The 15,957-nt window shown below is 42.4% G+C and overlaps 1 protein-coding gene across 1 annotated transcript in view; it reads right to left on the reverse strand.

Annotated features, from left to right (window-relative positions):
- The window catches only part of EML6 (EMAP like 6), a gene marked incomplete at its 5' end in the record, with an annotated part of 256,971 nt that overhangs the window by 57,710 nt on the left and 183,304 nt on the right, over nucleotides 1-15,957 (reverse strand). The window contains 6 exons of the mRNA XM_080936006.1: nucleotides 2,632-2,759; nucleotides 3,332-3,443; nucleotides 6,287-6,489; nucleotides 7,681-7,781; nucleotides 10,388-10,481; nucleotides 15,195-15,300. Coding sequence (XP_080792132.1) covers nucleotides 2,632-2,759; nucleotides 3,332-3,443; nucleotides 6,287-6,489; nucleotides 7,681-7,781; nucleotides 10,388-10,481; nucleotides 15,195-15,300 — 744 coding nt within the window. The remainder of the gene's footprint in view (nucleotides 1-2,631; nucleotides 2,760-3,331; nucleotides 3,444-6,286; nucleotides 6,490-7,680; nucleotides 7,782-10,387; nucleotides 10,482-15,194; nucleotides 15,301-15,957) is intronic.

Consider the following 15,957-nt stretch of genomic DNA (forward strand, 5'->3'; position numbering starts at 1 on the left):
TCTGTCGGCTTCTTGTATGTTCATATTCATCTTGTTCTTCAGGTTAGGGAAGTTTTCTTCTATGATTTTGTAGAAGATATTTAATGGGCCTTTTAGTTGGGAATCTTCACTATCTTCTACACCTATTATCCTTAGGTTTGGTCTTCTCATTGTGCCCTGGATAAACTGGATGCTTTGGGTTAGGAGCTTTTTGCATTTTGCATTTTTTGACTGTTGTGTCAATGTTTTCTATGCTATCTTCTGCCCCTGAAGTCCTTTCTTCCATCTCTTGTATTCTGTTGGTGATGCTTGCATCTGTGACTCCTGATCTCTTTCCTAGGCTTTCTATCTCCACGGTTGTCTCCTTTTGTGATTTCTTTATTGTTTCTACTTCCATTTTCAATTTTTTCACCTGTCTGGCTTTGTTTTCCTATATCTCTAAGTGATTTTTGTGTTTCCTCTTTAAGGTATTGTACTTTTTTATCTGTGTTCTCCTGTAATTTTTTTAAGTGAGTATTCATGCACTTCTTGAGGACCTCCTTTATCATTATAAAGTATGATTTTAAGTCCAAATCTTGTTTTTCTGGTATGTTTGCATATCCACTACTTGCTGTGGTGGGAGAACTGGGTTCTGATGTTGCCAGGTTATCTTGGTTTTCATTGCTTAGGTTCTTCTGTTTGCCTCTTGCCATCTTGTTATCTGTGGATATATGTGGTCTTGTTGTCAGTAACTGGCACCTGTCTCTCCTGTGGATCTGAGAACCCGTGGGCTCAGGAAGAAAACTGCTTCTGAGTGTTAGGCTTTTGTGAGCAAGCAGTGAGTTCTGTGGCAGGTACTCAATTGTCTTTGTGGGCTCATGTTGGGGAGCTCTTGTGAGGCTGCTCTGGAAGCTTGGCCCTTTGCCCACTGGTCCTGAATACTAGTGGTGGAGATCTGTCTCTTTCTCTAGGCCAAAATGGACTCCTTTCCAGTAAGTAGAGCACTCGCTGCTCACTGAGAACTCACGGTGTGCCCTCCCTGAGCCATTGTGTCAGGTTCACCTCTGGTTCAGGTGTAAAATCGCCCATGAAACTGATATTCCAGAACAACCTTCCCCAGGCAGATCACGATTCTCTCTGACACAGCCCCGGGCACCACCTCCAAGCCTTCTCTGTGCTCTGGGTACTCACTGCACAACCTCACTAGGTCTGTGCCCCAGGTTACCTGCTGGTCTAGGTGGCAAAGCACCTGGGCATCTTTCTTGTCTGGACTTTAAGGCAGTATTAGATGGAGCAAAAGAGCCCAACTCCTTGCAAGTACTCATTCACTTATAACCTTAGGTGAAGTATTGCTTCTTTCCTCACTTAACAAGCAGAAATAATAACACCTGTTTCCCTGTGACATTGAAAGGAGTCTTTGAATTATATCATGTTCCCTTAAAGCATTGCATAGTTCGTGTACAACAACATTTTCAAAATTATTAGCAGCAATTAATTATGTGATAGCAGAGTTTTCTCTTCATATTTAACTTGCAATGCTTTATACAGTCTAAATATTACTCCTTTATGGAGTGCAGCTGACCAAGCTTTTCTCTCACTTTGTAGGCTGTGTGCACACCCCACTGATCATTTCCTTTGCTGTTCAAAAGCTCTTAAATTTTATGTTGTCACATCTGTTGACACCGGGTCTGCTTCCTGTGTAATTAGAGTTCTGCTCAGAAAGTTCTTGACTGTACCTGTTTATTCCCACCTGTGATGCTAGAATCTGGTTCTACCTAAGCATGTATCTTGAGGGAAGGGATGAGGACATACTGTAGCTGTGTGAAGCAAGGACTAAAGAAGTATGTGAGGAGCAGCTGAATTATCCTCAGTTTTATGGCCCAATAGATCCAAGAGATATAGCTACAGTACCTTGCCCACTCTTAGATCTGATTTGGATGATGAGATTCTGAACTTTGAACATGTATTATCAAGGAATATGGCTCATAGAGACTATAAAAATGGGTTTTACATGTGGCTGGGATATCTGTAGTTAGTGGCCAGGAGTGCAGACAGGCTTCTGGGGGTGATTCCGTAAAGCCTCCAATTTTCAGATCTAGCCTAGCATAACCTCCTCCTCTTGAGTGTGGCATGACCTGTGGTTTGAGTCTAACCAGTAGAATGTGGCAAAGGTGACAGAAAGTTCCAGGGAACATGTGACTTAAAACTATGTTGCATAAGATCATGGTGTCTTTTTTTTTTTTTTTTTTGTCTTGCTTGCTCTGAAAAAGTAAGTGTATGAGCACTCTATGTGTCCAATGAGGGTAGTCTCTGGGCAACATCTAACAAGAAAATAAATGATATTTCTACAGCCACAGGAACTAAATTCTGTCAACAGCCCAAGAGAAGGGAAGATGCTTTTCCCTCTGCTGAGCCTCAGCCTTGATAACAATCAGCAGAGGAACCAGTTCAGCTGTTCTCAGGCTCCTGGCCCACAGATACGGTGAGATATTAAGAAATGGGTGCTGTTGTTGGTCTGTGGCCATGCTTTGCACACCAACAGGTAGTGAACCCTACGCTGGAGCATCCCAGGAAGTGCTGTGTAATCTTTACCCTCTATGTGCCTCCTTCGTCCCACGCCATTCTCAGCCTTGCTGTGACATGGTTTGCTATGTATAATAGTAAATGAGGTACCTGAATAAGCAGGGTCATCGGGCCACTCTTATCAATTTCTAGAATCTCTCCATTTTTTGTCCCCACAAGAATGTGTCCATGCCCCAGGGTGATAGCACGAATTGAAGGGTTATCCTCCAAAAGCAGACCTGAGAGGGGAAAATGCTGAATTTAGTGAACACCACCAAGGTGGCAGGTTAACATCGTGTCTTCTATTTCCAAAGTGCAAAGTGGCAGGTATTCTCCACAGATGAAACAAGCCAATTCAAGCCAGGTTTATTGGGGGCAGTTCATGGAGAGGAAGACAGAGGGGAGGAGGGAGAGAAAGAGAGGAAGAGGGAGAGGGGAAGCCAAAATGTCTGAATTATATAGACGTTTTGGGTGAGAGGAAGCCCAGCCCCTGGGCTGGAGAGTTTTGAGTAGAGTCGAGTAGAGGGCAGGGTAGGCTAGCCATGCCCTGTGACAGACAGGTAGGTACTGAGGGATGCTGGAAGAGCCTGGAGCCCAGGTATTTTTTGGCTTGTAAAATATGCACCTCAGCCACTTGTCCTGGGTCTGAATCCCAACACTGACTACTAGGCAATCCTCCGTATACCTGCCAGAGACAGAGAGTTCTGACTGGAAGAAATCAGTGGCTAAGAACCACTACCATTAAGAAGTTGGTATCACCACCCCCATTCCTATGAACAGAATGCTGTCAATTGCATATTCAACATGCTACCTTTTGAGCTGGTTGACAATGCAGCCCTTTTGATGGCATAAGTCTTCAAGCATCTTTCAAACATATCATCCCAGAGTTCCACAATTCCATCCTTTCCCCCTGTTACAAAGCCCTGTGAAGGCAAAAGATTATATATGTGTAACACACACACACACACACACACACACACATACACACACACACATCAAAACTACAAGTCACTTTTCCAGCCCCACAAGGACTTTCTATGTTTATCTTCTAAGTGAACAAAACTGAAAGCAAGCAAACAAACAAACAAACAAACCAGTGATAACAGCGTTTAAGTATTTTTATTATTTTGTGTGTATGAGTATGTTTTCTGGATATATATATATATATATATATATATATATATATGGCTCTTGCACAAAATTTACATTGCATTAGCTTGTTGTAAGTAATTTAGACAAGATTCAAAATACACAGTGGGGTGTACATAATTCTAAGTATATAGTGTGTGTGTGTGTGTGTGTGTGTGTGTGTGTGTGTGTTTCTGTGTGTCTGTGTGTGCATGTGCCAAGGATCTAGGCAAATGCTATTCCAGTTTTTAAATAAGAAACCTGATGATTTTTGGATATTAGGATCCCCTAGGATTCTAGATGGTTCGGAGGATACTGAGAACATCTGGCTAGAACTGTAGCAGAGTCAGTCCTGAAACTAAATACAAGTAGAACAGATTATATTGAGCTATTCTTGCTTTCATGGTGATTTTACAGCTTAATTTACTGAACACTAAAAGCAACTGACTAGGTTATAGCATTCTGGGAACCAGCCCCAGTGTAGGGGTTCTTTCTTGTCGGTTCTTCTTGAGGCAGCAAAGGGTAAGACTTGGTCTTACAGGATTTGGGGGTAAGACTTGGTCTTGCGAGATATTTAGGGTTGCTGTATAATAAAAGTTTACTATCTAAGTCTAAGTTACTGTGCTACTGTAGCTGACCTTCCCTCTGTGATCTTCTGAGGCTAGAAACTGCAGTCTCTGGCACTTAGTACCTCTTCCTAAAACAACAAGGGATTAAGTAAATAGACTTTGTACTATCTCAGCTGAAACTGCTGGGCTCTAACTTTTAGTCTGCTAATAGGAAATTGCAGGAAGAAAAAGGGACACTTAGAAAAGTGATTATAATGTTTATTACCAAGTAGTAAAAGTGTCTGTCCTATGAACGCTATCTAAAGGGAAAGCGGAAAGATCCTAAGCGGGGAAAGGAAGAAAAGGTTCCTAAAAGAAAAAGTTCTTCTAAGGGAAAAAAGAATGGAGTGGGGTGGAAAGGGATGGGAAATAGAAAGGGATCCTGAATAGGAGTGGAATTGAGGGATCTGGGGGTCTTCCCTCTCTTTGTCCTCAGTACTTATACATCTTTCAGAATAATGATCACATGTTACAGTTCATCACAAGTTCACATAAAAAGTCAAATCATAAATTGAAATAGAAGTTTACAACAGAGAATGTTTACATGCATATCCATTAGGAGTGATTATCTGGCTAAACATCCATCACCTTTCTCAGCTCCACAGGTTCACTGAAGGTTTAAAACCATAACTAAGTTATTAGTATAGTTTTGTATAGATAAACCCAGTCAATATTTTATCCTCTGTCCTAACACCTATAATAAATCGCTAGTTCCCTTTTCATGACCTTTGGTTAATTGTTTCACAACCTCTTGGAATGTGCTCTGAGTAGGAGAAAGTCTGGTTACTATCTAAGAGTAATTAAATGGTGTCACTTAGGAGACTGGCAAAGTTCTCATTGCAGTTTTGACTATCAGAAATGACCTAATGGCAGTCTCACTATAAAAGAGCTTAATAATCAGTTATAAGTTTAGGAATTCTTATAGGATCATCCTTAAGACTTAAGTTATTTATATGTCTATATAGCATCACTACAAGACAGTACAACTTCATAGATCTGCAGAGATCCACTCTAAAGGGATGTGCTACAACTTGACGATTGTTATATGTGTTTAATAATAATGGAAAAAGCATATTAATAGCAGGAATTTTTCTAAAATGAATCCTTGCTGAATAAGGGCGAACCACTCGCAGACTATATAATAATCTGAGGCTGGCCATCTCGGGATGATCACCTGCTAGTTATTAGGTTGTTCTGTTATGGCTTTTGACAATACCACAGTGACTTCCAGGCCTCCAAAAATTTTAAGTTATGCCTTTTCTCTAATATTTGCAATTCAGCCAAACTCAAATTTGCTGGTAAAAACAGCTCTACCACAAAAATCTATCACAACAGCACTTCCAAAACTGACCTACTTGGTTGTGGGCTCAACATAGCTACTTGATATATTTTTAAAAACGTGTTGAGTAGCTGCAACTGAAGGACACAGAAGAACTAGTACTACCAGCAAATTAGAACGGAATGAAAAGTCATTTTCAGGCATATTAATGAAAAGAGTGCTTTAAACACTGGTAAACAGTGTCTTTGTAGAGAACTCGGTGAGGCAGCTGGGCAGCTTGGAAGTCTAGAACAATGACCTCGTGGGAAAATACAACCCACACATACACTCCACGTGATCACTCCTGGTCTATTCATGAGTAGACAGGTTATAGGCATAACCTTTGGTCATAACGAACTAATTCATTGAGCAATGAGCTAAATCACTCGTTCTTCTAGGTCTCCATGTGCTGTATCATTGGAAAGGAAGTCATTACTGAAATACTTGTGGTCTCTTCTGCTGTTGTATGTCCGTATCTACCTACTCCATAAGTGACTTCTGGGGTAACAGTAAGAAAGTCTAGGTATGAGGAAATGGAGAAATGGTACAGCTACTAACAAAATAAATTACAAAATTACGTGCATTTTCTTCCTTATTACTCTTTGGTTAGTCCTTTCTGAGACATTTCTAATCATCTAGGGCTGTTTTTAGATCCAGGCATCTCAGTGGTTCTAAACCAGGTAAGGCAAAGAACCTGACAAATGTACCATACCTTGTCCAATGCATACATAGCAAACACAGGCCCGTCATGAGCCTTCACCGTCTTTAGTAGCAGAATGTCCTTCCAGATAAAAATATCTCCAGTGGCTGCACCTGAGAACACCAGATCTTCCATTCGCCCATAAGAAACACACATCATTGTTTCCAACTTTCCAGCACTTCCAAAACTTCCCCTTTTAGAGGTGAAGCCCCCACCTGGAATGGAGCAAGAGGATTTATTACCCTAGAAAGCCAAAGCTTCCTAAGAACATATAAAGGATTATCTTTAGAGGAAATAATAGTGTCTACATTATGTGTCAAAGTAACAAAAACAGCAAGGGCATCATGAGGGTGCTCAGCCCGTCTGTGGGATCCCTACTTTCCATCCGGTATGGTACTAAATGCCAGATATAATCCTGGACAAAGCCCCTCCTTTAAGGAAATCAGGTATGGTTAGTTGGAAGAATTAATATGCTCTCTAGTCTGGTACACATCCACAAACTAGGTGTAGGTCCTCTTCCCAAGGTGAAGTGTGAGTCCCGTGTGGCTGACAGAGACCCAGTGGCTGGGGAGCAAGGAAAGCTTCAAAGAGATTGAAGAAAAGAATATCGCAGACAGTGTGTATAGAATGTCAGGGCTGTATTTACTGCCTCAGTTTGTTTCCATGGCAGCTCTGGAGCAAGAAGGAGCAGTGATAATATACAGGGAAAAAAATCTCCAGAATTTTCTATACTCTCTGACCATCACTGATAAAACCAACTTCAACAGGACATTACATCCAGGCTGGCTTCTACATACACTGGGTGCTACTGTTTTTCTTCCTGTGAAAGCAAAAGGCACCAGGACATGCAGGTGTGTACACCATAATATTGGGCTTTGGTATTAGGGCTAATATTTAAAATTCAGATATAATTGCTATAATGGCTTAAAATAAAAAGAGCTGGCCATGTGTACATTGTTACTTGGGGTTATTTATCCTTCACTCTTGTCAATATAGAATCTAACAGAGACTTATCTCTCTCTACCTTTCATGTACAGAGTCAGGGTTTAATTCATATGCTAAATTTGGCAATGTATTACTAAGAGAATCCCCAAAATATCAAAAATTTATTCATTCAACCAAAGTAATTACAGCCTACTCATCACTACAATATAATCACAACTTTCATTTCAGACGACTAGATATAAAAATCATTGTTTTCATGACAGAACATCCTCCAAAGCTTTCTAGACATGGTTACTTTGCATAGCATTGTATACGGCTACAAGTTTCATGTTCTGTCCATTAAATAGTCCATGCAAAGCAGGCACATTTTAATTTCAGTTTGCAGAGAGACTGAGCACGTAATGGCAACAGGACCCCTCATTGCTGCACAACGAGAAACACAAATAAAAATGAAACAGTACCTGCTTGTTGCCAGAACTTGATATGCTTAATCCCAACTGTCACCAACCTGTCAACATGGTGTGGATTACACTTTACCACAAATATTTTATCTTTGTGTCCCCTGTAAGAGACAAACAGAGAAAAATAATGTCTAGTTTGGATGAAAGTGTTGACAGAGTTATATTAAAAACATGTATTTGGTTTTATTTTCATTAAGGGTATCTAATAGGATAAATAAGCAATCAGAAAAATATTTAAGAGTCTCCTATAAAATAATACCACCAGGGACATGTTTGGGACTGCTCTCCTTTACCTAATTATTCCCACATTTATCTGCTTAGTTATGAGTAAAAAAAAAAAAGTCTGAAGTCTCCATAAGATAAAATTAAACGCACCATATAGGGTTGCATGTAATTCTAAGACAGTGAGCTCTTGGACAGGAGAAATAGAAGGAATGGACATGCTGTGGAAGATCTTCCAGCTTAAGCTGATCTTCGGGTAGAAATATATTCACTATAAATTGGACCCCCTGACACACACACACACACACACACACACACACACACACACACAACAAAAACAGAAGCTGACTAGTTGGAAACAAATTGGAGGGGAAACAGGAGAGGATAATGAGGAGTGAATATCACCAAAACACATTATCTACATGTATGAAAACATAATGAAACCCATTGTTATGTAAAATTAATATGCTACCGCAAAGCTTAAAAATAAACTAGGTATACCAATAATTTCTTTTAAGAATAATAATAAATTTGGTTTTATAATCAGAGGCAGATACACATACATGGAAAATTTCCATTTGTAAATAGTTGGCTGAAATCATTCATGAAATTAGCAGTGGTACAAAGACATCCAAATAGTGTCTCTTTCTCAGTGGGGATCTCCTCAGACCCCCATTTGATAATTCTAAATGTCATCTCCCAGGGATGACGAAAAGGCTGACACCAACAGTGCAGTGTAGATAGCACCTGTGGGCACTGGGCATGAGCAGTGAGTGCCTTCGATGCCACCTCAGTTATGTGCTGTGTGTCCTGCCCCCAAGTGGGGACATTCTCAACCCTGGTGACCACACTGTTGAAGAGCAACTGTCCTGCCAGAACGTCTGCCAGAAGCAAGGCTGTGATTAGAAACACCATGGTTCAAAGCAACAATGGTAAGGACTGACACTCAGCAGGGCAGCTAGGGGTGGCACTGAGCCCTCTATAGGAATTATTCAGCAGAGGCTGAGAGAGGTACTGCAGGCCAGGAAGGGGACACTTCACACAGCATGAATTCTCCATTCCTTGTTTTAGACTCTTATTTACCTTAGGGCGTCACTTAGGGCCACTCTACAATGTTTTACTTAACTAGTTAGTTATTTATATATCTGTACAAACAGCATAAATATTACTCAAACATATTTATCCAGTATCTTAAAAATTTAGTATTCTCCCTCAGAAGTTCACTGATTCCTGACCTTCCACTGGGGAAACAGCACTGATTAATGGCACCGTTACAGGAAATGCTCTTATAGGGCAATACTTTCTGCAGGTTTCTTGTCTTCGGAGTGCACAGAGTCCTGGGGAACAACTTTAAGCATAAACTGTCACTAACACGATGGAATTAGCTTGCTTTGTGCTAATTATAGAGAAGTGATGTTCTCCATAGCCTGTAAAAATAGACTGGAGTAGTAGGAAGTCCCCTTGAATTTCTCACGGTGTCTCCGACGGGCAGCTCTGAGCCACCCACAGCTGCAGAGGGATGGCCTCGAGTTTTCATTGCTGACATGGGCTTTTTTGGAGATAATTTGTAAATGCAGAGAATACGTTATGAGGAATACTAAACTAAAATTCAGTTTCAACTGGGAGGAAACAGGCCCCAGAGAGTGAAGCTGGAGGGAGAGAGGAGAGAGAAGCGGGCAGGCTGGTGAGCTGCCATCTCAGAACAGCTCCCCTCTCAGGACTCCAGCCTGGGCTCTGCTCCTGCTCCAGCAGTTCGTAGACCTTTGTTCATTACAATCAACTACCATAAGCTGTTGTTCCCATGTAACACTGTAGCAGAAAGGGTTAAAACTCTGCCTGGGCAACAAGCTAACTTCCTGGACTGCAGCTGCCCGTGGTCCTGACCTCTGACCAGGCCCTGCACTTGGCAGAGCTACATGTGAGGAGAGTCATGTTCAGACTTAGTGCTGAGAAGGCAGAAAGAGAAGCTGGGGTACGGGAGGACAGTTGGGTTATAAACAGCAGTCAGTCTCCAGAGCCTATTTATAGGGTGTGGAGATTAGGGAAACAATTTGCCTGCTCTGAAACCGAGCAGCAGATGTACTTGACAGAACCCCCTTTCCAGCAAGCCACAGCCTCACGACAAATGGAGGTTCTGACTCCAGTGACGCTGACGGTCCTTCCCAGCTGCTAAGACAGAAACAAGAGGCGAGGGACACATTTTTCTGCTACAGGGGGAAGAAAGCTTTCACAGAGATAATGGAAGCATTACAGAAAGAGTAGAGGAAGAGCTGCTGGGGGCATTCTAGAATGTTCTAATGTTTCACCACAGACATTTGAAGCAGTCTTGGCTCTGTGAAAGGGAGCAGTATGTGAGCACTAACGTGTTAAGTTTCTATGTGAATTTCATCCAACATGGAAGATGAACTACAAGCAGAAAATGGAAAGTGTTGACCTTCCCCAGGGGAGCTTTGGGCAGGCGCCCAGAGCATCCTGTGGTTCTTACCTGGTTGTGGCTATCTTTTCTCCCTTTTTCCAGTCCCAAAACACAACACTGTGAAAATCGTCTAAACCAACTGACACGAGACATTTCCCATCAGCTGTATGAAAACAACACAAATGTCAAACAGGCCATTACTTTGGTTGAAAACCTGAAGCATTTTATATACTGCAAAGAGAAACAAGAAAAATTTCAATACTCTTTAGGCTCACATACATTTGACGCAGAGTAATCTGTGTGACCAACAAAAGAAAAGATTCTGAATGCACACCCTGGCTAGTGAGGTCAGCCACCTACCAGACGTCCAAAGGAAAACAGTTAATGGGGCCTCTCAAAGAAGCAACCAGAGCCTTGTTTATTCTGTGACAGACAAATCTTAGGAAATTTACTGGAAGGGAGTAAATTTAGTTGTGTGACTCTGAAATGTGTGTGTGAGAACGTGAGACTCTGGCTATTTTCAACTCTAAAAATCCTAAAAAGCCGAACCTTGGTTTAACTCTCAAGTTACATCATGACAGAAACAAAGTGTAGCTTAGATGCTCTTTTAAAGGATGAGGTCACAACTGAAACGGTTTGGTTTCCTAGTTTTCCAATTCAAATGAAATGTGCTCATTACAGGCATTTAGAACATATGCAGGAAGAAATTTTAAGCTGAGAAAGTGGCTCATTAGTAAAGAGTTTGCCTGACAGGTACATGGCCCTGTGTTTGAGCCCCCAGAATGACACATACAAAAATCACATGCTTGTACACACATGTGCATGGACACATACATACATCTGTTCTTCCAAATTTCTTGTTGTCCCACATTTGAAGTTAACCTAAATGTTCTATTTTTCTCCACACGAATCCCTTTTGAGAAACAAAAGCAAAGCCATACTGACCAAACGATCTGCTAATTTTTCTTGCACATTGTAATGTATTGTGATATATTATTATTAATAGTGCTATTATAATATAACTTTATTATTAAATATTTATAGTTGCCAATGATTGCTACAATTTTGACATTATTTGCTTTTTTATGTTCTAAATGTAGTTGATGTACAATTAAATCAGAAATGAATATAGTTAATGCTCATTTCCCATTCAAGATGAAAGAGGAGGCACAATCAGGAAGTGTTTCCTTTGTGCCCCCTTGCAAAGCTCCAATCAGAGTGTCACGGAGCAGCAGCCCTTTCTCCCACCACTGTGCAGTTGCTAGGAGATGGGAGATCCAGTGCCTTCTGCATCAGTTTGTCAGGACCGCTCTCCTTCCAAAAGAACCAGCATTAACCTAAAGACGCACAGGGATGTGAGAACTGTTTCCTTGGGTTGACTCATCCATTCACAGAATCAACTTTTACTTTCAAAGGCTGGCCAGGGACAGACCCCAAACTAGGGTAAAAAAAAAAAAAAAAAAAGAGGAAGCTTTACGAAACTGTAATTTAAGAGAAGCAATGAAAAATGTCTAATATGTCTCATGCAGTATCTGTGTAGGCTCTGCATATTTACATTTATGTTGCATGGAACTTACATCAAAAAATTCTTATCAACACTTCAAATCTACTTGAGCCTCTTGCATTTTTACAGGCTAAATCTTTGGCAACCCAAATTCAAGTGCCAACCAGTGTCCAAACTTTGCGTGGCCTTATTTGTGCAGATGGCCTCTAAGAAAATGGGAATGATAGTCTATTCCCACTTGTCTGGAGGGCTCAGGGTAAGAAAAAGTAGAATCTGCCTTAGCAATTCGGATCTTCCCACCTCAGCCCCCAGGGACACCCGCATCGAGGTTTAAAGATGTGAAGTGAGTATATTACCTGAAGGCATTGACAACGTGCTGAAGGATTCGGGTACTAGCTGACCACTATTCGCTGGTAATTCATGTCCTTACTCTTACAAGACATCAAGCTTCAAACTGAACACAGTCCAGCATTTTGGAGCAGACACCTCCTGTTCACTACCCACGCCATCATTCTTTCTTATTTCTTGGGGTCTGAGCTTATGAACTCCAATATTTGGAAATTTTATTTTTTGGTGTTTTTTTTTTCCTCCTCTCCCTTCAGATCATAAATTCTTTTGAGACCCAGAGTAAGCACATCCTGTTTTGTAACCGTATACAGAGCTGTGTTTGGGTGCATGTTGGTAGTCTGATGAGGCAGGATGGGGACGATAAAGATGGAATGTACCATGGGTAGTTCCAGTAGAAAGAGGGAGCTGTACTGTCTGTGACTGCAGTCAAACACTAGCAGCGCCTTAGAAAACAGCACAAATAAGCACCGACTCATGCTGAAGCTTAGGCTGTCAGGAATGCTGTCTTGATATGTCAATATGACCTTGGCACGTGAGCATCCATACATTTAAAGTGTCCGTTTTTAAAATTCCTGTCTTCTGAAGAAGCTCTGAATGTAAACAGATTTTGGGGGGAATCTGAGGTTTGTTTTGAGTTTATCTGAGCCCCCCACTCCACTCTCACAGCTAAGTGACCACTCTGCCCCAACAGAAGTGTACGCTGTTCTGGAATGGGAGTTTTCCTTGAGGACTGCACTATAAGCTATTTCTGTAAAACACACTCTTAAGAAATAAAATTGCGGCCTTTAACTTTTCCCCTAGTTTCCATTTCCTCTGTAGAGACTTGACCTTACCTTTGAAAATCTATTGTTTTCAACCCTAGTGGGTTGGTTCTTTTCTCCTATTCTTACAGTCTAAGTCCTTTTCGGTCTCTCTAGGCACAGCGTGTATTAATTATGGATGGCTGTGACACAGCCTAAAAATAGTTCTAAGGCAGTTAATGTCAACCGCAAAGGGCAAATTAGAAAAAGAAAAGAAACTTATTCCGACAATTAAGTCAGTCTTCCTATTCAGATCTGATTGAAAGCGCACAGGTTTCCTTAGCAGACAGCGAAGTCCAGTCAGTTTCAGATGTGCTCTGGAAATCAGCACCAGTTCATGAAGCTTTAAACACTATGCAGCTGACATTTAAGATAGAAAATGTTTGAGAAGCTGAACTTTTCCTAATTGGTTTTTTTCTGCCACGTGGAAGCAATTTCATTGCCCTGTTGCAAAACAAAAATGGTCCCCTTTCTCTCTAGGACTGATAATAGATTCAAAGTAGCTGCTCAGGGGGTCACCGAGAGGGCTCAGGGAGTAAAGGAGCTTGCCACCAAGTCTTGCAACCCAAGTTCGACCCTGGGACTTCCACAGTGAAAGAAGATTGTTCTCTGACCTCCACATATGTGCCATGGCATACACACGAGGAATACACAGAGAGCTGTGCATTCCTTGCTAACGTGTACAGAGCAGCAGACAGAAGGCACCGATTTGTTTCCCCGCTGTGTAATATTATATGTTGTATCCACTCTGGCCTGCTTCATATGTCCATAACAGCTTGTTTTTCTAATAAAATGCAAAATATTATTGGCTGGTCCCCATGAGACCCCCACAAGGAGCTGAGACAGGTAACTGTGGGGCACATAGCCGGGGCCACCAACCACATAACTCATTGTGTCAAGACTTATTAAGTGGCTCTGGTTACTCATTCACATAATGTCGGCACCCTGGTTACCGGGCGAAAGAGGGGCAGCTGGATACCTGTGTGAACCGAGCCACTTACTTTGCAGAAGACACTTTTATCTTTTTCTACTTCGGTTTGATCTGTCATTCAGAGCCAGGCTCTCTGCTCATGGGAACCTGTTCCATTTGGTGGCTTCTTGGTGCCACTTGCCTCTCCAAATTTAAACTGGAGGATGAGAGGGCAGCTGCAGTTGCTGGTGGGTGCAGGGAGAAGGGAGTAAGCAAGCACACAGGGTGCTGCACCTGTCACTTCAGCAGTGAAAACAGGGACAGAACTAAAAACCAAGTGGGGAGTGTTCCCAAGAGACCTGCCAGCTGACGCTCCCATACTGAAAGCCAGGAGACCTGAGTTCTTGTAGGATGTCACCAAACCACCTCAGTTCTTACTGAAGCAGAACAGAGGCTCAGCCTGCAGTTTCATTGTTACAGCATTGTACTAGCCATAGAATTTACCCAAAAAGCTCCCCATATAGAGACCACAGGGATCAATCAACTTCCCCATTCATCTGGAGGCAACCATTTGTGGTGCTGAACCACTCACAACAGATCTCAGTGAAAATCCCTGAATAGGTCTCAGGTGCTCTCTAAAGCCACCAACCACAACCCTCTCTAGTCTCTTACAGACCAACACTGTACTTAACTTCAAAGACAAAATGCAGTTTTCCAGGATTCTTTAGTGGTTGTTATCTGGGAAACGGGGACTTCCAATGGAGGGAGGAGGACATCAACCCACCCACAAAACCTTCAACCTCAAAACTGGGCTGCCCACAAGACACACAGGGATAAAGATAGAGCAGAGACTGAGCAAACAGCCAAGCAATGAAACCTATCCCATGTGAGAGAGCCAACCTGACACCATTCATGATATTCTGCTATGCTTGCAGGGGCTGGGCCTAGGCTCCCTACACATTTGTAGCAGATGTGCAGCTTGGTCTTCATGTGGACCTCCTAACCAGTGGAGTGGGGCTGTCTCCGTCTCTATTCCCTGCCTTTGGATCCTCTTCCCCTCTACCTAGACAGCCTGGTTGGGCCTCCGTGAGAGAGAGGATGTGCCTAGCCCTGCTGGAACTAGATGTCTCAGGGTGAGATGGTACCAAAAGGGGGCTTCCCCTTCACTGAGAAGGGGAAGGAGTAATGGTGGGAGGGATTTGTAAGGGTAGGACTGGGAGAAGAGGAACAAACAGAACTCAAATGAGTAGAAGGCTGTTTGTTTGCTTTTTATCAGCCACAGACTCATATATTACAATATTAGTGAAAGCTTACCTGAAAAATCCAGAGCACACACTCCTCTCTGATGGTGCCCTTTCAATAATGACAGGCATTTTAGAGTCTGAGTGTCCCACACATGAACAGCAGCATCTCTTCCAACCTACAGAACAGGATGAATACTGTTATATGGAGCAATAGGCTGTGAAGAATATCCTGATTCTCAGTTGAGATAAGTGAAGCCCTGGGAACCTAAGGTGAGATGGCAGGAGTTTCCTAGTCTCCCGAGAAATCAGGCCCCTCCACGCAGCCCACAGCCCCCTGTAATGTCACATCCCAAGTCCCTCCTCCACAGGTAAGGACGAGACCACACTCAGGAGAGAAGCAGGACCACACCCCCAAATATGTAGACAAGGTACTTCCAAGCCCTTAGGCCAAGCCAATAGGAAGCACCTGTTGTCAGACTCTGAACCATCTCAAAACTGTATATATGGGGTCTATCCGAAAGTAAGAGCGTGCAAGAATCATTCTGTCATCTGAGAGCTTCTGTCATAAGAGCTGTAACACCACCATTTGGGAAGATTTCCTCTCCCAAAGGCTCTTACACCCTGTGCTGGAGTCTCCTGCTGGTGGAAGCAATGGAACCTGTTTCCCCTTCCCTGCCTTAGGCTTCCCCCCTTCGCCCGAATCTAAGCACCTAGCCGGACCCAGCAGCAGAGGCAGTGGAAGCCACTCCCATCCCTGACCAGAGGTCTCCTCATGGGACCTCTGGCACCCAGCCTGGAACAAAGTCCCACACTGTTAACCATGCATTCATAAT

Source organism: Micromys minutus (genome assembly GCF_963924665.1).
Source record: "Micromys minutus genome assembly, chromosome: 1".
In the NCBI taxonomy this organism is placed as follows: Eukaryota; Metazoa; Chordata; class Mammalia; order Rodentia; family Muridae; genus Micromys; species Micromys minutus.